This window comes from Pan troglodytes, chromosome 6 (genome assembly GCF_028858775.2).
Source record: "Pan troglodytes isolate AG18354 chromosome 6, NHGRI_mPanTro3-v2.0_pri, whole genome shotgun sequence".
NCBI lineage: Eukaryota > Metazoa > Chordata > Mammalia > Primates > Hominidae > Pan > Pan troglodytes.
Genome location: NC_072404.2, coordinates 139078866 through 139103768, shown reverse-complemented (window position 1 = coordinate 139103768; position 24903 = coordinate 139078866). Strand labels below are relative to the sequence as shown.

General features: G+C 34.0%; 1 protein-coding gene across 1 annotated transcript in view; it reads left to right on the top strand.

Annotated features, from left to right (window-relative positions):
- WASL (WASP like actin nucleation promoting factor) overlaps positions 1-24675 on the top strand; it is a 66667-nt gene extending 41992 nt beyond the window's left edge. The window contains exons 2-11 of the mRNA XM_519342.9: positions 203-337; positions 2601-2687; positions 3054-3150; positions 4772-4795; positions 12368-12536; positions 13251-13293; positions 14259-14412; positions 16260-16780; positions 19979-20087; positions 24550-24675. Coding sequence (XP_519342.2) covers positions 203-337; positions 2601-2687; positions 3054-3150; positions 4772-4795; positions 12368-12536; positions 13251-13293; positions 14259-14412; positions 16260-16780; positions 19979-20087; positions 24550-24611 — 1401 coding nt within the window. The 3' untranslated portion in view covers positions 24612-24675. The remainder of the gene's footprint in view (positions 1-202; positions 338-2600; positions 2688-3053; positions 3151-4771; positions 4796-12367; positions 12537-13250; positions 13294-14258; positions 14413-16259; positions 16781-19978; positions 20088-24549) is intronic.
- The last annotated feature ends 228 nt before the right edge of the window (positions 24676-24903 follow it).

Genomic DNA, 24903 nt, shown 5'->3' with positions numbered 1-24903 from the left:
ATATTAGTTATTTATTACTACATAAGAAATTACTTCAGAAACTAGTGGCTTAAAATAACAATACATGTTTATTATTTCCTGTTTCTGTGAATCAGGAATTTAGGAGCAGCTTAGCTGGGTGGTTGCGGTCAAGCTGTCAGCAGGGGCTATGATCATCTACATATTATTTTGAACCTAATGGTTATAATTTTATATTTTGCAGACTATGTCTTCAGCAGTGGTGCAGTTATATGCAGCAGATCGGAACTGTATGTGGTCAAAGAAGTGCAGTGGTGTTGCTTGTCTTGTTAAGGACAATCCACAGAGATCTTATTTTTTAAGAATATTTGACATTAAGGTGAGTTTTGTTTTGCTTTCACTTTAAACTACATGATTAGGTTTTCTATATCAATTATAATTTAGTTTAGATTTGTTTATCCTATATGTGATATTTAAATTTGTACATAAACTAATATTAGAAGAGTGAAGCTTGGTTTTTAGATATTGCATACGGAAATCATGACCAAATGGGAACGTGTCTGAAGCCAGAATGTGAATAGTTTCCTATTTTATCTTTCTACTGCTACCACGCATTAAGGCTTTTTTTTTTTTTTAATTATGCCTGTTGGTTCTTGGGCTTTCTTTACACTCTGTATTTTTTTAATGAAACTCTTTTATTCCACCTGGTTCATTATAGAATAGCGTAGATAGTCTGTTCAGGTAACAACAAAATAATATTTTAGCTCAGTATGTACTATTATTTAGCCCAGATTTAAAACATTTCAATATCTATAAAAATCTGTTTGCTACTCATTTTTCCTTATATTGTTTCTCATGATAGATATATTCAGATTTTCATAGCTTTATATCCCTCCCTCCCAATCATAAATCACATTGTTATAGATTGAATACCTTGTTAGGTATTCATTTCTTACAGTTGTCATAAAAATATTTTGCTAAGATGAAGTCTCCATTATTTTTTTAAAAACCATTCTGTAAGTAAGCCTCCATGATTAATATTTATATGTGGCAATAAGTGCAATGAGATTTTAATTACAAAAAACTAAAACTGCCTCTAAACTCTTGGGCGCTAATATGACCTGATAGATAACAGTGAAGAGATTTTTACACCTCTGGTCTCAGCTTTATTTGTAAAATCAGATAACCATCTTGCTTTGTTATGAAGTATTTCACTGAGATTAAATGAGATCTCAGTTATGGTATTTGGTAAATTAGTGCTGCTTTTGTTGTTGTTGTTGTTGTTTTGAGACAGGGTCTTGCTCTTGCTCTGTCACCCAGCGTGGAGTGCACAGCTTACTGCAACCTTGATCTCCTTGGCCCAAGCAATCTTCCCACCTCAGCCTTCTGAGTAGCTGTGACTACAGGTGCATGCCACCACACCTGGCTAATTTTTGTATTTTTTTGTAGAGATGGGTTCTGCTGTTTTGCCCAGCCTGGATTCAAACTCCTGGACTCAAGTGATCCTCCTGCCTCAGGCTCCCAAAGTGCTGGGATTACAGGCCTGAGCCACCAGTCCCGGGCTAAATTAGTGCATCTTAATGTCTGCTTCCAAGACAGCTGAGAGATATGACATGCTTCTGTCACTAGCAGTGGCTTACTAGTAATCACTAGCAGTGGCGCTAACTATGGCAGTGATTCTGGGGGGTGGGGAACACATACATAGTTTGAAAGAAACCCCCAAGTGCTTTGACATATTTCTCATAACCATTGAGAAGCACTATTTAGAAATGGCATACACATACTACTCCACTAAGAAGAAAGGGATTCCATTGCAGTGGTTATAATGTGTGAACAGTATATTTTACATATTTTTAAATTGTGGTCTAGGTAGAACCTTGCATTTCTGAATAGGGCAATGACTATCTTTCTCTAACCACTTATTTCCAATTGCTGGACACTCATAATTCGTCACCTTTGGTATTAAGATTAAACATATTTTTTATACTGTGGCAATAGATATGGCAGCCATCATGGCACTCTTATCCATAGTTTAACCTTGATACATTTTAATTATCAGTCTCTTTCTGCATCATGATTAATACTACTTATACTAGTATATAATTAGAAAGGTACTCTGCAAAAGTTAAGAATTTGAAGATGGTTAATTAGCAGTACAAGGAAGGTATATTTGACCCTCCCACATCTATAAAATTGAGGAAAAGAACATAAAGTATTCCTGCAGTGTTTGATAGTACATTGTCTAAATATTGCTGGTGGAACTGTGCTTTGGTAATCAGTTCATGTACAAAAGTATCCTATTCCTTCTATGTAACATTGATGACCTAGTAATTATTCTGGTTATTACGTATTTGACCAAGTAGCTGAATTTGGAAATGGTTGGCTAGTGAGATTATATCTTAGCTGAATTAAACTGACTTGATATGTAGGTTTTATGAAAGATACGTTATCCAGTGTTTGCAGTTTTAAGAAATTACTGATTAGATTATGTGACACTATTTATATATTATAAATATGTTACATGTGTGCATTAAAAGTTATTTTTAATATAAACAGTTTTCTTAATATGAGTCATCTTCTTTGTTTTATTCCTAGAGATTATGTTTTGGTAGTTCTTATTTTAATTTTTAACTTTTTTCTAGGATGGGAAACTATTGTGGGAACAAGAGCTATACAATAACTTTGTATATAATAGTCCTAGAGGATATTTTCATACCTTTGCTGGAGATGTAAGTCATATTTTTCTTTATTGCCATCTTTACTTTTTTCATTGCTTGCCTTTTCTAATCCAAATTATTTATAGAACCTTATTGAAAGATCAAATTCAATTTGCTATTTTATTTTTTTGCTGAAGATGAAATATTCAAATTAGTATATGTGTCTGCTGTGATAGGTAACTTCTCTAATAGTAATCTTTTACTTGAACTTCTTCATGCTTTTGTGTTAAGTTATTCAGATCATAAAGTAATGTCTTATCTGCTAGTAAAATTAACCTTTCGTTCTTTAGAAATATACTTCTTTTCTTCATTGTTTTTATGATATAAAGCTAAATTCATACATTCTGTTGTTTCCCCTTTGTGATGAAAATATTTCAGACTTGTCAAGTTGCTCTTAATTTTGCCAATGAAGAAGAAGCAAAAAAATTTCGAAAAGCAGTTACAGACCTTTTGGGCCGTCGACAAAGGAAATCTGGTAACCCTTTTTTAATTACTTAAATCAGGCCAGCAAACTAATGCTCATGGGGCAAGTGTGGTCCATTTCCTGTTTTTTGTAAATAAAAGTTTACTGAAACTTAACTGTATTCATTGGTTTACATGTTGTCTTTGGCTACTTTTTTGTCACAACACAGTTAAATAGTGATGACAGTGATTATATGGTCCTCAAAGCCAAAACTATTATCTGAAATATTTACTATTTACAAAAAAATGTGGTGGTCCTTACCTTAAAATAAATAATATTTTTGTTGAGAACTATTTTTTTTAGATTTACCGAAGGGCCCAATACAATAACCTTTTTTGTTGATAAAATTTCATATATATTGACTTTTAATTTTGCATTTGTGATAGCATTTTTTGTAAAGTTTTAAAAGTATTTTATACTTTGTAAACAAAGACTTTAGGTAAGCTTAGAAGCAAATAAGCAGAATTGCTAACAAGATCTGTAAACATTGCCTTGTCTTTCTATTTTGTTCCTAATACTATATACTATAAAACCCATAAGGAACTTAGTTTAGTGTGTGAAACAACTCTAACACATATAAAACAATTATAGAACAATGCAGGATAGTATAAAGCTTTAAGTTAATTGGAGTAGAACTATTATTTGACAACAGTGAACCAGGTGTTTTTCTTGTAAAGTGGAGAAGGGTGACTAGGAAAGGGGAACCTCTCCAAAATCATCTTAAGCAGATGAGTTTCAGAAGAAAGAACATGTGCTTTCATCCAGTCCTATAGTTCCAAAAACTGTATGCCAATGACTCTCAAAGTTTTTTCTTCAGTACTGACACATCTTCCCTCACCTTCAGACTCTGTCTACTCAAGTGGCAGAATAGCCTTTAGACTTAACACGGTCTGAGCAGAATATTTGATCCATGTCCTGTATCCTGAACCTTAGCCCCACTCAGATCTGTTCCTATTCTTCTACTAATCTTCCTTGTTTCAGTAAAAGGCATTTGTTCCATCTTATCCCTCAGGCTCACCATGGTCCCTCATAAATCCTATCAGAGTCCTATTGACTCTGCCTTCAAAAACATGTCCTGTCTGACTATTTCTTACCATTTCTGCTGCTACCATCCTAATCCAGGCCGCCATGATCTGTCAGCTGGGCTGCCACACTAGCTCTCTGACTAGTCTTCCAGCTGCTACTCAATCCTTTTTACTATCTCTTTTCTATACGGTAGCCAGAGTAAACTTTTAGAATTGTAGGTTAGGTTATATCACTTTCTCTATTTAAAATTCTGTAAGAGCTTCCTATCATATACACATAAAATCTATAGTCCTTAACCATGGCCTGTGGAACCCTACATGATCTAGTCCCTGACTTTCCTTCTTGTCTCCTTTCACTGTGCCATTTGCTCACTGTAGTCCAGTCTTCATGATGTTCTTTCATGTTGCACCCTCCTTGGGGCCTTTGAATGTATTGTTCCCTTACTTATTTTATTTAGATCTCTACTTAAATGTCGGGTCTTCTGAAAAATCTTCCTTAGTCACACGTATGTCAATTTAGGAATAAGACAGTTTAGTGAATTAATTTTTTTATGTTGATGTTGTCTTACATATATTTAATAATATTCTTCTAATTTATTTTCTAACAGAGAAAAGACGAGATCCCCCAAACGGTAAGCTTTTTGACAATTATTAATCTTTTAAGATTTTAGATGACAGTTTAATCCTTGTGGAAACATGTACCATACATTAGTAATATTTAGTATCTTTTACATGTTAATCCTTGTGGAAACATGTACCATACATTAGTAAGTAATGTTTAGTATCTATGATCAAATTATACAGTTTATTGTGTTCCTATTTTTAATTAATGATTGACAGATGAGACTTGGGAAACAATATTCTTTGATATTTTTCTAACATGAAGAAAGAATACATAGGGTGAAGATCACTAATACTTATATTTTAATTCTGGATTCACAGTCGACTAAGTATACAATCGGACCTTAACATTTTTCCTAGAGGCAGTACATTTTGTCTAGAATATTTGTTAATGTCCTACTTTAAGATTTACCTTTCATTCTTATTTCAAAATATTATTTCACATTGCTTATGTGTTATATGAAGCCCCTTTCAAAATGAACACCTACTGTTGTGGTGTATTTAGAACTAATTTAGCTCTGTATAATGCTCTTTAATTTGATAATGACCACTTGAAGTATTATGAATTCATTTTTTAAAAAACATTGAATACCAGAGAGTAAAAGCAGAATACCAGGATGTAAAAGATAAGGTCTCAGGGGTAGAAATTCTTACTCTAGACTTCATAAACTCCCTGAAATTATGTGCTAAATATGTTCTTTTCTCTGGAGAGAGAGGATCCATGGCTTTCATCATATTTAAATGAGGTCCCTGACTCTATGAAGGTAAAGAACCATTCTCCAGCACACTTTGTTGTGATAGAGAAAATGGCTGCTTTTTAAAAGCATATCTCAAATCCTCTTATCAGAACCTAGAATGATTATTCAAGAAAAACTTACATAATACAAAGTTCTTAATATATGGCAGCTATTGGTGATTGTTGGGGTTTGTTTCTTTTAAACAGATGCGTTGCCTTTTGATTTTGTCCTTAAATTTCTTTTCCTGATACAGAAACATGAACCAAATGTTGCTGTATTAAATTCTGGGTTGTTTACCTTATTATTAATTTTTTAAATGCCTGACTACCTTCAGTAGTGCTTAACAGGTACCAAATATTGTATAGTTTCACTTTTTCTTTTGAATAGAAATATTAATACTTTTTAGGGCTGTTACGGGGATTGAAGTAATCAAAGCTTAGCATAGTGCTTAATAAATATTAGTTATTCTGATGAAGATGATGACAACAATAATAGCAACTACTAGTTAATGATCTTTTACTACCTGCCAGGCACTGTACAGCAACCTTCTGAAGTAGCTCCTATTATCTCTTTTATAGATAAGGAAACCGAAGCACAGATAGGTAACTTGCTCAAGGTCTCATAACTAGTAAGTAGTGAAGCAAGATTCAGCATCAGATGATTTGACCCTAGAGACTGGCCCTTTAACCACTATGTTATGTCAAGATGATTTTGAAGGCAAAACTGAGACACAGGGTAAATATCATGTCTCAGAATATATAAATTAGTACATGGCAGAGGCAAAAGAAACAGAAGCAGCTGAGTTACAGGTTGCTCATCTGTGAACTTTTAATGTAGTAGTAGAAATTTTCCTTGATATAAGCCTAGTATTTCAACCTTTTTGAATTTGTTACATTATTTTGAGTTTGGAGAGTATATACAGTATTGAGTACCAACAGAGAAGACTTTCTAGTGGTGCCATCGAAACACTTTGGGGAAAGTAACCCCATATTTTAAAGTGTAGATGCTGTAGAAATAATATAATTAAAATTAAGGTTGTAAATACATGTATCCATGTTGGATCAGTTCCAGGATCCCCCCATGGATACAAAACTTCATTGATACTCAAGTCTGCGATACAAACAACATAGTATTTGCATGTAACTACAGATTCTCCTATATGCTTTAAATCCTCTGTAGAGTACTCATAATACCTAATACGATGTAAATGCTAGGTACATTTGGTCTTAGCCAAAAGGCTGAGAAGTAATGCTGGGTAAATAGTTGTTATACTGTATTGTCTAGGGAATAATAGCAAGAATGTTCTGTACATGTTCAGAACAGATGGACCCATCCATTTTTATTTTTAATCCACAGTTGGTCGAATCCATGGATGTGGAATGCATGGATATGGAACTGTGAATATGGAGGGCTGAACATTTATAAAATGAATTTCTGAAGAGGCACCTAGTTTCCATGAATAGATAGAATTTGAAAATTCTTTATATAACAGTGGTGTTTCATAATTTTATTACCCCTACTAAGAGACCCACTTAGAATTAAATGTAGTTTCAGGCCGGGCGCGGTGGCTCTCGCCTGTAATCCCAGCACTTTGGGAGGCTGAGGCGGGCGGATCACCTGAGGTCAGGAGTTCAAGACCAGCCTGGCCAACATAACGAAACCCCGTCTCTATTAAAAGTACAAAAATTAGCTGGGCATGGTGGCGCATGTCTGTAATCCCAGCTACTCGGGAGGCTGAGGCAGGAGAATTGCTTGAACCCAGAAGGCGGAGGTTGCAAGTGAGCCGAGATCACACCATTGCACTCCAGCCTGGGCAAAAAGAGCAAGACTCCGTCTCAAAAAAAAAAAAAAGAATTAAATGTAGTTTCTTTCTATGAGTTGGCCATTGGTTTTAAATCTTTAGTTTTAATCATTTGGCCCAGTGGTTTCAGACTTCTTTCATTAAATAAATGGAGGGTTTTTTTTTTAATAGTGTTGTTAAAGGACAAAATTATACAGCATGTATTGCCAATACTTGTATACTTATAAAATATACATATAATATGGAATTAATATATTAATACACAAAGAATGAAATAAATAATTATTAATACAAGTTGTAATATTTTAAAACTGCTTTGCATTCAACTATCTTGCTTTCCCCACTAAGTGGAGACCACTGTTTAGGAGGCAGCATTATTACTTTACTGTATTTGGTGCACCACCACTAGGTGGCAGTGGGCCCCTGGACCATGTCCTCCAGTAGCTATGCAGGTGCTTTGTCTCAGATCCTTATTTAGATTATCAGTTTACCACACCTTTTCAAATTTTAATTATTAAAAAGATACTTTATGTAGAATTTACATACATTCCTAAAATGCAGTTCAGTAACTTCCTCACTCCTAATTTCTTTATTGGTCAGTCTCACATTTTAGCATATATGCTTTCCAATGATTTGTTCTCAGCTTCGTGACTGCTAGACATCAGAGGCCTCTAGGCCACCTGTTTTTCAACTGTTTTCCTTGGTGAGGCTTCTTTGCTTCTTATGTAATTAATGGGAAACTTGAGTTCTTTTAGATTTAAAATTAACTAGACATGTCTGTTCACAAGAACATTTAAAAACCTTTTCGTGCAACAGTTATCCTTAATCAGAAGGAGTTAATTTGTAATTTGTTTTTTAAAAAAGAAGGAAAACAGCCCGCCTTCATTATATGTTTACATAGTAGTTCTTAAGATGAGTGTAATTTCATAAATGGAATAATTAAACTTTACTAGAAATGACTTGAGTATGTACATCTGTTACTAAATCTTTCATATACTTTACGTTGTTTAAAAAATGGCTCTATACCTTAAACAGGTTATCACTTTTTTTAGTGTGTCGCTTGAAACAGATACTTAATTTGGCTCTAGAATACCATTTTAAACTTATTTCCTAACATCTTCAGACTCTAAAGTAAATAACCATTGTCAACAGAAATAACCGAGTACCTAACCTCTTGAATATATAGAAATCCATTTTTTTCTAAATTCTGTAAGTTGTTAGTAAATATTTGTTGAATAATGACTTGTTGGACCACAGACCAAGAAAACTGAAAAATTGGTAAACAAAGAATGTATTATGACATTTGTAAAATCAGCGGTGTTATCCACCTTGTAGTTTGACTTTTGTGTAAGAGGTATAAGAGGTAGAATAGTTGGCCGGGCACGGTGGCTCACGCCTGTAATCCCAACACTTTGGGAGGCCGAGGCAGGTGGATCACGAGGTCAGGAAATCAAGACCATCCTGGCTAATACGATGAAACCCCATCTCTACTAAAATATGAAAAATTAGCCAGGCTTAGTGGCACACACCTGTAGTCCCAGCCACCTGGGAGGCTGAGGCAAGAGAATCACTTGAACCCGGGGGCGAAGGTTGCAGTGAGCCGAGATGGCGCCATTGCACTCCAGCCTGGGCGAGAGAGTGAGACTCCATCTCAAAAAAAAAAAAGAGGTAAAGTAGTTAATTGGAAGGGTAGTGGACTAGGAACCAAGATATCAGAATACACTTTTGCTTCTGTCACTAATCATATGACTTTATAAAGATCACCTGACTCTTACTGTCCTTCATTTTCATTAATAAAATGAAAGGCGATTTTGAAAAGAAACTCTAATTTCCCATCTAATACTAATTTTCTATATACCTCCATTATATGGATTTTTCTTTATAGTCTTACTTAAATAATGTTTTAACTAGTACTAATGAAATTCATCTATAATGACTTAAAGAGATAATGTTGATGCATAATAATATATTCATGCCTGATTTTTGGGTAGAGGAAGAGGGGAAACACAGTCTGATTACGGTATGAGTTAAACATTGTTACTCATTTCACATATCACTTACATTTTGTTCCTATCCTCATTCTTGAATCTTCCTCAGAGACAGCTGAATTACTTTCTCTAGTGAGTTATATAAATCAAGGTTATAAGAAGCTGATTTTTCAAAAATATACTAGCTTGGATAATTTAAATCATTAAACTTAACTTTATCCAACTGTGTTTCCATGCTAGTCATCTATAGTATAATAGATGGCTTTTATATAAGCTAAAGTGGCAGAAAATATTTTTGTTGTTTTCTGTTTTTATATTTTACTGGTGAGTCTGATTGTTTATAGTTGCTATTTGAATACTTAGTTCCGGAAAAGTCATATGAATAAAGAGAGTGCCTAATTCTTTTTCTTTTTTTCCTTTTTTGAGACAGGGTCTTGCTCTGTCGCCCGGGCTGGAGTCAGTGGCGCAATCTCAGCCCACTGCAACCTCTGCCTCCCAGGTTCAAGTGATTCTCCTGCCTCAGCCTCCTGAGTAGCAGGGATTATAGGCACACACCACCACGCCCGGCTAATTTTTGTATTAGAGGCGTGGTTTCACCATATTGGCCAGGCTGGTCTCGAACTCCTGACCTCATGATCTGCCCGCCTTGGCCTTCCAAAGTGCTGGGATTACAGGCATGAGCCACTGTGCCTGGCCAGGGAGTACCTAATTCTGATACTCCTAATTCTGTCTTAATTCTTACATTTTATTAAGATATAAAGATAAGAAACAAAGTAATTTGTAGCATCCTTATTGTGGATAGTGTTGCTGATACTGACTGGTAAAGATAAGAAGTGAGAGGGCAGAAAGGGAAGAATGAGAAGTAAAAGTAGACCACCAGATAAGTCTGTGAAGGTCTGAGTGTAACCCCAATTCAACCCTCTAGTCCCTACATTCTGGATATTCTCAATAAGTCCTTTATTTTGTACAGCTACATAAATGCCGAAATCTGATACCTGAGCAAATTTGAAAATTCACGTCCTAATCACCCTTTCAGGTCATTCGATACTGCTTAACTCACCTTTACTTACTGATCTAGTTATTTTTCAGATTATTCCTGGGCACTAAGAAAGCTTTTAATGATTTTATCCATATTATTCACTAGCTCTCATTTTTCCCAAAAACTATTTCTTATCCATATCAGCAACTTCCTATGGAATTTTTGAATGAAATTGTAACTGAAACTTTAGGATTATTAAAATATTATATATAAATAGGATTTGAATATTAAGGGAAAAGAGTTGAATTTTGGTGATATTAAAAATATGCCTTTCCAAATTATTTACTTTTTTGATAAGGTGACATGGCTTTCATAAATTTGTTTTAGTTTTGTTTTATCTTTAATAGTAGAGTCGGGAGAAAATAGGGTATATACAATTTACCCATGTAAATAAACTTTTTTTTTTTTTCAGATAATTTTAGTAAGTAGGATACTTTGGCAGTTTAGGGCATAATTAAAGAATAACAGTCAAGTTGGATTTTAAAGATCAACTAATATACATTAGCCTTGAGATTTCTATTTGCCATTTATTGATTATGTTGGGGATCCCCAAGACCATCCTCAGAGGTGGTGATTCACCAGGACTTACAGGACTTAATGTATAGCTGTACTCATGGCAAACATTTATTACAGTGAAAACACATATCAAACAAAATCAGCAAAGGGAAAGACACGTGGGATGAAGTTCATAAAAAAAAAACCACACACAAGTTTCCAAGAGTTCTCCCAGTGGAGAACACAGAGGTTGCACCTAATTCCTCCAATAACGAATTGTGACAACATGTGAAATGTTGTCTAAAGGAAAAGCTTGAGACTTGGTGCCCAGGGTTTTCGTTGAGGGCTAGTTACATAGGTCTACCCTGCCTTGCACTTACCAAGATTCCAGACTCCCAGAAGGAAAGTAGATGTTCAACATAAACTGCATTGTTAGCACAAACAATTTAGACACAATAAGCCCACCTTGTCAGGGAATAGTGGGAACCCTCTTGAAATCCAACTTCCCAAGTGGTCAACTGAGGGCCAGCCTTGCAAGTGGTCCTTTCTAAGAAGAGCAGTCTAAAGTGTGCTGCCTTAAACTCTTTTCTACACAACGATGATAGTATTTCATATGTTTTGGAAGTGGTCGTTAATGTAGTCACCTCAGAGGAACTTGGTCTCAAGGGAGGATTTGTCAGAGAACCATATATAAAAATAGGATCTCTGAGGAACATGTGTTGCCCTTTAGTTGAATTTTTAAGGAATTTTTCAGTTGAATGCTCCACATTCAGACTTTCATACTTTTAAGATCAAGAATTTTATTTTGAATTGTAAGACAAGTTTTGTGCTACATTTAGTACCACTTCTGAAGATACTATTTATAATATGGAAAGATGCCTTTGACATTTTTACTGTTGATTCTTGCACAAGATGAGTGCTTTAAGAATTTTTGCGTTTTAAATTTTTAAATTCTATACTTCTGATAGTCAAGGTGTATGCGTACTGGTGGGGAAAATATCATTTGACTTAAGGATGCCAGTTCTGGAAAAAATGGTAGTAATAATTTTAAGTACCCTTTTTCTTCTTGACTAATAAAGTTGAAACAAAGAGTTAAGGCTATATTTCTTTGTTAAAGTTAAAACAAAAATAGATACTTACTTTACTTTCTTTATCCTTGTTACAAGATATGTTTCACTTTACTGTTGAGCAATGTGTTGGATATGAGGCTATTATAATCAAAATTTAAGAGATTAGACTAATTATATTTAAATTCTAGCTGGAAGTTCATATTCTTTATGAAATTTAATGGCATAAAAATGTAAGTTTGCTTTGAAATAGTGCATCTACACTCATTTCTTCAAGAACTTAACAGGTTTTAGAAATTTAGGCAGCACTTTATGAAAAAAATGTAGAAGTTTAAAATATAAATAATTTATAATGAAGTGATCCTATTTCAGAAAAAGTATTTAAATTGTAAATTATGATTGTATATCAGTTATCTTAAATTATATCCCTTTTATATAATTTGGTTTTATTTGCAGGTCCTAATCTACCCATGGCTACAGTTGATATAAAAAATCCAGAAATCACAACAAATAGATTTTATGGTCCACAAGTCAACAACATCTCCCATACCAAAGAAAAGAAGAAGGGAAAAGCTAAAAAGAAGAGATTAACCAAGGCAGATATAGGAACACCAAGCAATTTCCAGTAAGACAGTTCTTTTGTTGTTCTTATCTTCACTTTTGATTTATTCATTGCTGTTCTTGATGTTTAACTTGTTAGAAAATTTTCTTCTCTTTTCGGGAGGGTGTGTACATTCATCACTTAGATACCGTTTTAACTATGTACTTTATTGGAGTTTTTTTTTTTTTTTTAAGGCAGCTGCTCAATAGATGTTCTTGGAATCTTACGGTTTATTTACTTTTTCAACTATGAGAAAAGAAAAATTAGATAAAGTTGTTTCTTCAACTAATTATTGAACATAAAAATGATTTCTTACTTTGCTCTAAAAATAGCATTTAGAAATTGTTTACAGATACTGCCTAGGGGCAGTAAAAACTTTTGGTATTTAACGTATTTCAAGCATTTTCATATGCATTATTTTATTAGCTCATTATGAAACCCGTATCCCGTCATATATATAATGCTTGGACTCTTATGCTAATTTGACAATTAAGGAAATAGATGCTCAGAGAGATTGTACAAAAATTTTAAGTTTCAGTTAGTAGCAGAGTCAGGGCTAGAATCCTGTTCTTCTGACTCCTTGTACATAGTTTTTATCACAATATGGTTATGTCTGTGAGAACTGTTAGTTCAGACCAAAAATGCAAAGCCAAATGTAGATTGGATTTCATATATATTGTGTTTATAATGCCCTTTATGCATTTTGTTTTTCTATTTTTTTTCTATTTTCTACTCCAGGCATATTGGACATGTTGGTTGGGATCCAAATACAGGCTTTGATGTAAGTATGTTTTCAAATCATGTACGTTATAACTGTATGTGGAAATGTGTTGGCCTATTTTAGATTTTTTTAAATTCTTTTTTGTGGTTTCTAGTATCTGTTTGAATGTGCTTGTGTTTTATGTATGTATACAACTGAGGTTTAAAACCATATTATTGTTCTGTCATTCATGGCTAAGTCTCTAAAGACTTAGACTAAGGTTTTGTGTACCTTGGCTTTATACACTGTATAAATAAAATCCTTGTGCTTTGAAAGCCAAGAGAAGAAAATCATTTCTGCCAAGTGATAATTTCAGGGGAGTGTATACCAAATTACTAGAAAGTAGTATAATCAAATTCTGAATATTCAGTTGTTGAATTCTCCAGATCTTTTCATTCTCCTGTTCTTTTTGGCAGTTGTGCCGTTGTTTTATAGCACTGTGAAACTGCTGGCAAAAATTAATCAGCGTTTGGATGCATTATTTTAAAGAGGTATTATTTGTGATTGGAGTAAAAAATATTTTTAGTTATTTTTGTTATAGCTACAATGTTAACTCTACAAACATACTGAGCACCTCTTTGTGCTGGGCATTGTGCAAGGTGCTTGGGATTACAGGAAGATCCTTGCTCTCAGGTTTTCAAATTAATTTACTTTTTTTGTGTTTATTCCTGATTTTTACATACTTACTTAGGACAAGGTAGAATAAATGAGCATTGGAGATGTCTGAATCATGAATAGGCTAATAGAAATCTAAATGAGATTTCAAAAAGAGATGCCCTCTTTTTGAAGGCAGGGAACAAAAAAGAATAAAATAGGGAATATATCTGTTCAGTTTTTTTTAATAAAATATTTTAGTTAGCACATAAGTAATATAAACATGTTAAAAGTTTAGGCAAAATAATTTCAGAAGGACACAGATGAGACTTAAAATTATGTTTTTTAAATTGGGATATATTTTTATAGTTAGCAGTTACTTTCTTTTGTAGCTGAATAATTTGGATCCAGAATTGAAGAATCTTTTCGATATGTGTGGAATCTCAGAGGCACAACTTAAAGACAGAGAAACGTCAAAAGTTATATATGACTTTATTGAAAAAACAGGTGGTGTTGAAGCTGTTAAAAATGAACTGCGGAGGCAAGGTAACTTTTATCTCTATTCAGCGTTCTGTTTTGTTTTAATCTTTTGAGGTCAGTTTCATGGAAAACAGTTACATTCATATATGTGAACCCTTCCTTGAGCAGAATGTTGAAGTTTATGGACAACTAATGTGGCCCATCACACTGTGTCTTAACATTATTTCATTATAACTAAAAAAACTTTACAAGGTTTTGTTTATTCTTTATTCATAAAAATCCATACAAAATCTTCCCAGCTATTCTATTTTAAAGTAAAAAGTTATAGTTGCCTAAATGTTATACTTAAGGAATCCTATAAACCACCAGATTTTATTGTAATTCAGAAGTAATAATTTAAATATAATCACTTTCTAATTAGTAATATACGCATTTCCAGAATATAAATAATGTAAACTTTCTATTTTGAAATACAAATCCTTTTTCTTGGATAAAGTATGAAATTTTCTTTTGTACCTGAGAGCACAATTTATAACCTTTTAAGATTTGATATTTATTTTAAAGGACCTCGTATTTCAGTTTTGTCTTAATAATTATCGCAGTAAAATGCAGATAAAATACTCTAAATTTTCCAATTAACAGTCTTCTCTTTGCTACCTTATTAGGACTGCTTTCTTTTCTTCTTCCTAGCTTTTGCATACTCATAATAGTGTAGTTAAGCAAAAGCTCCGGTTAAAACATTCTTGTGAAGAACTTAACTGTCATTTTAAATTAAGCATTCAGTTTACTTATGTCTTTTTCATTGCCAGTGTTCATTTAAACTTTGATTGATAGATTGACTTATATAGTTCATAAACATTATTATGCCAGTACTAGTTTCAGGATATTTAGATGTAAAGGATTCTCATGCCTCAGCCACCCGAGTAGCTGAGATTACAGGCATGCACCACTACACCCTGCTAATTTTTATATTTTTAATAGAAACGGGGTTTTTCCATGTTAGCCAGGTTGGTCTCAAACTCTTGGCCTCAAGTGATCCTCCCGCTTTGGCCTCCCAAAGTGCTGGGATTACAGGCATGAGCCACCATGCTCAGCCAAGTTTATTTTTCTGTTATATCTTACATTTTCACTGATGTAGAATAAGAATGCTAATATCATGACTACTGGAATAATAGTAATTTTTGTTAATAACTTTAATTTTGCAGTGTATGGAAATTCTCAGTTAATTTGTTAATAACCAGTTCATGTCTCTGGAATAAGTAATTGAGCATTTCAACAAAGCAACCAGCCTCCTATAATGCCATTACTAGAATTGCAGACAATTTTTAGAGATACAGACATTATACTATAAAAGTACAAATGTAAATTAAATGACAAAGGCTTACATTTTGAAAGGAAAGCATTATATTTGGGCTTTAGCGCAGATTGATGTGAATGAATTCTATTAAGCTATGCTACACTATAATTCTGAATGTGAATTGATTTTATTTAAAAAAATAAGTGTACTTGATTCTTTTTTAAAGAGGGAAGGTATTTATTTTTATTAAAATGTAAAATAATGCTAATTAACAAAATGTTTAATTTCATTGGTATATTTTGTTATTATTTTGTAAAGTAGAAAATGTTTATTCCCCTTACTTTCAGAACTGGTACTAATTCCAAAAAAATAAACTATTCTGTTTTAGCTCATATTTTTTTAAGAACCAATAAGAAAGTGATCTTTAGGCTGACAATTCTCAAAAAAAAATTGTGAGATATCATCTGTGCTCAGGTATCTTTGTAAAATAAAATGCAAAGATGAGACCCTTTTTTGGTATTATTCAATTTTTATACATGTTAAAATGAATTACTTTTCAATATGATGTTTATGAGAAGAAAAAAGCATGCCTTCTTTTTTTCTGTTTGCATTTCAGCACCACCACCTCCACCACCATCAAGGGGAGGGCCACCTCCTCCTCCTCCCCCTCCACACAACTCAGGTCCTCCTCCTCCTCCTGCTAGGGGAAGAGGCGCTCCTCCCCCACCACCTTCAAGAGCTCCCACAGCTGCACCTCCACCACCGCCTCCTTCCAGGCCAAGTGTAGCAGTCCCTCCACCACCGCCAAATAGGATGTACCCTCCTCCACCTCCAGCCCTTCCCTCCTCAGCACCTTCAGGGCCTCCACCACCACCTCCATCTGTGTTGGGGGTAGGGCCAGTGGCACCACCCCCACCGCCTCCACCTCCACCTCCTCCTGGGCCACCGCCCCCGCCTGGCCTGCCTTCTGATGGGGACCATCAGGTTCCAACTACTGCAGGAAACAAAGCAGCTCTTTTAGATCAAATTAGAGAGGGTGCTCAGCTAAAAAAAGTGGAGCAGAACAGTCGGCCAGTGTCCTGCTCTGGACGAGATGCACTGTTAGACCAGATACGACAGGGTATCCAACTAAAATCTGTAAGTAAGCTTTTTTTTTTTTTTTTCATTTTAGATCCTCTATCATAATGGAATTTTAAAGTAATTTATTGAAAGATATTTTTGAAAAGTGTATTCTTTTTTCCTCTTGCTAATTCATTCTTAACCCTATAAATTTAAAAATACTTTTACATGCAGTGACATGCACAAATTTTTAATTCAGCTTTGATACATCTCTATAGCCATGTAACCCATATCTCTATATCCAAATGTAGGGTATTTCTGTCACCCCAGAAGGTTTTCTCATACCTCTTCCCAGTTAATTTTTCCATAAACAATCACTGATCTAATCACCATAGATTAGTTTTACCTATTCTAGAACTTCGTGTGAATGGAATTTTACAGGATGTTTGCAATTCATTGTTCTAGACTTTACTTTCAAATGGTACTTTAAAGAAAAATCCTTATTAAGCTATGAGAATTAAAAATAGCCCTACTTGAAACCAATTGTGATCACCTTAGGAAATCTAAACCAGTAGCTTTATGAAAATTAAATCATGTTCCAAAGTTTTCATGTTCTAAAATTTAGATTAGTAGAGAATCAGACCAAAAAAAATTGAAAGAGTTGTAATAGAATTTCTGACAGTGATGGCAAATAAATTTAGGATTATCTGATTTGGATGAGGTAATCATTTAATCTTACAGGTCATTTAATCTTCTAGAGTTCAGCAAACATTTTCCTATAAAGGATCAGGTAGTAAAACCTTGGGCTTATATAGGCAATATGGCCTCTTGTGACCACTCAGCTCTGCTGTTTTACTGCAGAAGCACCACAGACAATACATAAATGAATGGACATGCTTGTGTTCTATAAAACTATATTTGGACACTGAAATTTGAATTTTATGTAACTTTCACATATCAAAAATACTCTTATTTTCTTTCAGCCATTTAAAAATGTAAAAATCAAGCTTAATTTTTAGATAGTTTTAAAAAAAAAATCCAAGAACAGGCTGGATTTGGCCCATGGGCTCAAGTTTGCTGACTCCTATCCTAGAACCTAACCTGTCTACATTTACATACTTCTTTTGGAGCCTTTTATAACATGTTCTCCAGGACTTCAGGGAGGTCATGGATGATAGAGTTTTTCTGTGAAGTAAATGGAGACGACAGAGGATGTTTTAATTGAAAATTATTTCCCAGTATAGGAATTAAAGTAACTTTCTAGATCTCAGAAACTTTGTCTAAAAGGAGGGTAATAGATAGGAAGCACAACTAATTGAATGAAAATATGTAAACATTAGCATAGATTTAAGAAGACTCTGATCTTTAAAATATATCTAGCTCTTTTCTTTACATGTATTCAGGATGACACTTAAACCTATGAACAGTCATCTCTGTTCTCTTTCCCCGTTTAGATCAGACTAAAGGCCTGTCAAGAGCAGTTGAAGAACTTTAAAGAGTGGTTAGTGGGGAGAATTAATGTCAAAATGACCACAGCCCAGCTTTTACCTTGGAATCTCTGCTAGTTCCTGTGTCATTCTCATTCCCGTAACTCTCACTCCTAACCCACCTTTTTGTTTTCCCTTTTCTATTTCCTTTTCCCAAACCAACTTTTGTTTGTTTCTCTCATTTAGCTATAATAAGGTGATTTAAAATTTTTAACGAATAAAGTTGTATCCTCATTTATTTTAAAAAGTTTAAGAGTCTCCCTTTCTTTCCAAAAAAAAAAAAAAAGCAAAACCTGTTAATTGATGTGTAAGAAGTATCTTTTAGAAAGAAAAATATTTTCTATTCTAAGTGTTGGATGGGGGCCATTTTTATCCTAAATAATCACTTTCCTTTTGATTGCATTTATTGCAATCATAGGGTGCATAATCAGTGAACTATTGGCATGTTATACATGTAATCTGAGTTCGTTATTTTTTGAAAAAGACCATTTTGTGGTTGAAATTTCTATGGCTATGTTTCTTTAAATTTTTTGAGTAAATCATCAATTTATTCTGTGATGAATATGATTAACATAAAACCATAGATTTACTTTAAAGAGCTAGTAGGAGGTATTGAATACTCACATATATTTTTGAATTCCATGGTTTTAGTACCTCAAATAGTACTTTGTTCAAGTAAGCACTTCAAAAAAAGTGTTTGATGAGAGTATGCTCACTTCTGCTTTGTGCTCTCTGCTTTACATTATCACATTGCTTAAAGGTAGTCTAAATGTCCCTACCGCTGTTGTACCTCCTTGAGAGCCTTGTGCAGAAATACAAAGCTCTGAAACTCTCTGTTATCTTTTTTCATTTGTGGTACTTCTATACTGGAAATAGTTAATACATAATGTTTAAAGCCAAAATACTAAGGAATGAATCTATATCTTAGGGGGAACCACTTTGAATTTTTTTAAAAGAGGTGTTTACTCCAGAAAGAACAAGGAGTATTAGAGGAAGAATTGTACAGATCAAAATGGAAAGTTTGTCTAAATAAAATAATTGTCTTTGGGAAATGATTAAGAATTTCAAAAATATATATTATATATGTATTCATTAAAACATAGGTAATTATTTAGTACAGCTATGCTGTTTCATCTTTAATTATAATTTTTTTTTTCATGAATGCACTTTGGCACAGCTGGAAGTACTTCAGTTAGGGATTGTTACTTGCCTAGTGAGGCAGGTACATTTTGAAAGTTGCTCAACTCATCTCCTTAAAAAGAAATTATATACTATGAGAAAGGAGGTTCATTTTGAAGGTATAAATATAACATAAAGGTGTAAAGCTGAATTTTTGTAGGGAAATATAAGTTTCTACAGTTGTTTTTCAATATCTTCAGTGTGTGTCCCACGTAACAACTCTGGAGTCTAAATATTAACCTCTGTTTATAACATGAAATCCCTTGATAAAAGCTTTAAAGTTGATCATCTAAGTCTGTGTGTGCTGGAATAAACAGAAGTAACCCAGCAAGTATTATTCAGGAGAGGGTTTGTTATCTGAATATAAACATAGATTTGGAAATGTATTTTTGGCTTATACATTAAGATGGAAAGGAAATATTTTTGAATAATATCTTTAAGGCAGCAGTTTATTTCTTGTTAATTTGATTAATCTTGTCCTGCGCTTGCCAATTTGATATCTTTTTTGTCTTTTACAATAAGAAGCGATTCTAAGAAAGTAGGACTTTCTGGAGACAAAGATTCTTTGCTAAAGATTTATTACTGAGTTTTGCTGACTTTCTTTTCCAAGGTGGCTGATGGCCAAGAGTCTACACCACCAACACCTGCACCCACTTCAGGAATTGTGGGTGCATTAATGGAAGTGATGCAGAAAAGGAGCAAAGCCATTCATTCTTCAGGTAGAGAGAGAGAGAGAGAGAGAGAGAGACAGAGAGTGTGCGTGTGTGTTTAATAAATTTGAATGTTTGACGTTCTGTTATTTTTATGACTGTCTTTGCTAGCTTTCTCTCTGCTAATTGAGTAACTACTGATGTGGGCTCTAGGATGTATTTTAAAAAGTTGTTGCCTCTGTGACTAGTCTCTCTGAGACTTAACAAATGCAACACCACCACAGCCATAGCCATAAATTGAAAGAACAGCTTTGGGAATATGGACAGTTTTGTTTCCTATATCAGGAAATGCTAATAGACTTCCTAGCAAACAACCTCTAAACAAAGCTTGAGATTTTTAGATCTCATTCCTGTGACATTACTCTGACATGAAAAATTCAGGACTGGGTGCGGTGACTCACACCTGTAATCCCAGCACTTTGGGAGGCCGAGGCGGGTGGATCACCTGAGGTCGGGAGTTCGAGACCAGCCTGGCCAACATGGAGAAACTCCATTTCTACTAAAAATACAAAAAAGTTAGCCAGCGTGGTGGCGCATGCCTGTAATTCCAGCTACTCGGGAGGCTGAGGCAGGAGAATTGCTTGAACCCAGGAGGCAGAGGTTGTGGTGAGCCAAGATTGCACCATTGCACTCCGACCTAGGCAACAAGAGCAAAACTTCGTCTCAAAAATAAAATGAATAAATAATAATAATAATAATAAATCGGGCCATTTACCTCATCTGTAAGGATTAGGGATAAGAATTTCAGTAATTTTTACTGTTTCTAGAGTTTGCTAAAGAATACTAACTTTTTTTAAACCTTTCTTTTTCATTTTCTAAAAGGTTGATTTGAACAAACCAGTACCTATTCTGAGGTTATTATTAAACATATACATACCACCATATAAATATTCCTTTAAAGAAAGAACAAGAATATGAGTTCTGCTGATTGGAGTAGTTGAGGTTTGCTAAATAGCTTCTCCAACATGATGTGCTAGAATCAGATCTTTCTTCTTCTTAGATTTATTTAATCTCTGTGAGCCTCAGTTTCTTGTTTGTTACATTCAGAGAACTCACAAAACATATAGATGTGAGAATTAAATAGTATGTCACTAACCTGCAGATTGCCTAGCACATAGTAGGTGCTTAATAAATGTTACCTTCCTTTTGTTTCTCTGTAAGGATGTGCATGTCTTAAGATCCTTGAGCAATGTTTGTTTTCCTTAAATAGGCATATTTGTACCTACCCTCCATTACAGAGATAGAGATAAATATTTATTGTGGAATAATAATAAAATTTTAACAAAAAAAAAACAAGTCCCTGCCTTCATCGACATGCATTAGGTCTAATGAGAGAGAGTGACAAGCAATAAACAAAGAAAACTAGAAAAACATACAGTATGTTAAATGGTGACATTAAGTAAGGACAAAAGTCTAACAGAGAAGGGAAATAGGGGGCAGACTGTTGAGAGAGAGGTTCATTTTGAAATGATAAAGGATGATAAGGGACAATAAAGCCTAACTGAGGTGACATTTGAGAAAAGACCAGCAGTTCAGGAAGTGAACCATGTAGAAAACTAGGGAAAGTGTATCCGATGGAAAGAACAGAAAATATAAAGTCTGTGAGGTTGAGAATCAATGAGGAGATCACGGAGCTTGCAAGGGAGGGAGGGAAAGAATAGTAAGGAATGAAATACAAGAAGTAGTAGGAGGCCAGTGACAAGGCTTTGGAGACCCCTGAAAGTGCACTAGCTTTTATTCTGCATGTGATGGGAAGCCATTGGAGGGTTTTTAGCAGAGGTGTAGTAATGATCCAAGCAAGAGGTGATGGAGGCTTGAACCAGGTTTATAGCACCAATGAGAAGTGGTTAAATATTAGTTATATTTTGAATGTGGAGATCACTGGGTTTGATGATGGTTTGAAAGTGAAGGTTGAAGAAAAAGAAGAGTGCAAGATGACTCCAAGGTTTTTGACTTGAACAACTGGAAAGGGGAAAGACTTACGAAGAAAAAGTTTGAGAGGGAAGATTAGGAGTTTGATTTTACATATTAAATTTGAGATACCTATTAATTCAACTATAGATGTGGAGTAGGCATTTAGTTATGAGTCTGGAAGTCACAGGAGAGGTCTGAATTGTTAAATTGCATGTCAATAGGATATACATAGACACCTGGTATTTAAAGTTATGGTTATGTTTATGGTATAGTCTTCTTTAGCATAAAAACAGTGAAAATTACCTAAATTCTTAGCCCTAATCCTCACAGATGAGGTAAACTGCCTGAATTTTTTATGTCATAGGAATGAGATCTAAAAATCTCAAGCTTTGTTTAGAGGTTGTTTGCTAGGAAGAGATAAAGAAAGGTCATTCATTCATAAAGAAATGTAAGGCTTCTGTGAACTACATGATTCTGAAAAAGCGTTTATTCTATGCTGGTATCTGTGAGTTCTGCTAAATATTTCCCTACAATAAGTTTTTTTTTAATAGTATATAATAGTCACGCTAATATAATGAAAATATAGGATGGTTTTTACTTATTTTCAGACCCGTTTATTTTAACTGTTAGTATTTCTGTGGTAGTACCTGATGATGAAATTATTAGCTACTTCTTCCTCTTCACCATAGATACTGATAAGTTTCTGTCTTTTGTCAGTCTGTAATGCCAGCATAGTCAGGTGTCTTTGATGCTTTTCATCCAGGTAAATTTTGTGAAGCATGTCTAGCAAAATCTGGTAGCAAATTATTTCCGTTGCTAGAAGAGTAAACAGAAATTAACATGACTCAATTGAACTCCTTTCCAAATAAATTCTGTAACAATTTAGAGCTGACCATGAGATTTAAATAAATAAATAAATAAATAAATAAATAAAAAATAATTATCGTTTTAAAAGTAACAACTTAGTTTAGGGCTAAGAGAAGATAATGTTGCCTCTCTTGGGCTTCTGTTAATTTTCAAGTTCTAATACTAGAGCTCCAGTACTTCTTCAAATACTACCTTCACACAATCAATTTTACATGAGAAAAATAGAAGAAAAAGATTGTTCTGTGTTCTGTACATGTAACCCACACGTATGTCACATAGTCTTACTGGCTTTTTATCATTATCAAGTACAATTACTCAGCCACTGTCCCACTTTATATACTTGGCCTTCATGGGTCCTAGATATATATTTATATACATATTTATATGTATTTATATATTTATATATAGGTATATGTATTTATATATTTATATATAGGTATATATATTTATACATATTTTATATATAGGTATATGAAGAGGTTAAATATGGAAAGTCAGTATAATATAGAAGTATGCTTATAAAATCTGATAACTAAATATTCCTTCAACAAATAGTTATTGAACGGCTGGTGTGTAGTGCTGTTTTGGTGTTGAGGATACAGTGAGAAATAAGATAGGCAAGGTCCCTGCTGTCATGGAGCTTAATAGATAAAGTACAATAATTTTAGATATTAGCGAGTGATATGAGGAAAGTAAAATGGGATAGGCAGTTACTGATTATGGGGAAGAGCTATACTTTACATATGATGGTCAGGAAAGGCCTCTCTGAGGAAGTAGTTTATGAATGGTTTCTAAATGATGAAAAGATTCAGTTTAACGAAGAAATAGCTACTGCAGAAGTTCTAAAGCCAGAATAAGATTGGTAAGTTTAAGGGACAGAAAGGAGACCATCTTACTAGAGAGAGTGACTTGAAGGGAGAGTACATTATGAGAAAAGTTTGGGGAGAGAGAGAGAGACAATAACTGGACAAATCATGTAGGGTCTTATGGAGGGAGGTAGCATCAGATTTCATTCAAATAGCAGTGGTAGCCACAGGAGGACTTTAAGAAGGGTAGCAACATATTTTTTAAACTTGAAATTTAAATAATATCACTCCATTTGCTCTGAGTCAAATAGACTCTAGAGTTGCAATAATCCAAGCAGGATGTGATGGTGGTGTGGAGAGTAGCAGTGAAAGAGGTGAAAAAGAGCAGGCTTGATAATTGGATCGTGAAAAAGGAGGAAGTAATAATAATTTCTAGGTTTTTGGCCTGATTATGTGACAGGATGGTGATGCCATTTATTGAGATGGAGCAGCAGACCAGGATGGAGCAGGAAAAGAAGATTGGGGAAGGAAATAAAAGTTAGAAGTTTTGAGTTTGAGAATCCATATGAAGAGTACAAGAAGGTAGTTGGATTTGTGACAGAAAGGTCTGTCACAAATTTTATACATTAACAGGTTGAAATTTGTCACATAGATATTAAGGAACTAGAACCATTGTCTTCTGAGTCCTGTTTTAATCTTTAGTTTACTATCATACTCTATAGATACATTTCTTTAGATTCACTTTAAACTGTTTTAGTAACTAGATTTTTCTGGGAGTCACATTATCTGTGTTTCAGGAGTTAAATAATTGGAGAAACCACCCAAGAATTATGTAATGTCATTTTATTTATGCATATGTTTTAATTGTCTTGATTTTCTTGTAGATGAAGATGAAGATGAAGATGATGAAGAAGATTTTGAGGATGATGATGAGTGGGAAGACTGATCTATATATTATATATATATATATATTTTTAAGGTGAAATACTAAACACTACTTTCTGTCTGTGGATTCTGTAAAATTATCATGTAAATGTTCTACCAATTTGCTGTATATTTTTGTTGCCTTTTTTGCTTTTTTTTAATCTGTGCAATACCTCATTTAATCTGTAAAGGTTTGTCGTAATCCTGCAAAGCTACTCCCTGTTATTGTGTGCAAGTTTACACCAGGATGCTCACTTGATTTGTGAATATTTTTCATTCCATCAACAAGGGAGTTTAAATACTATATGTGAGAC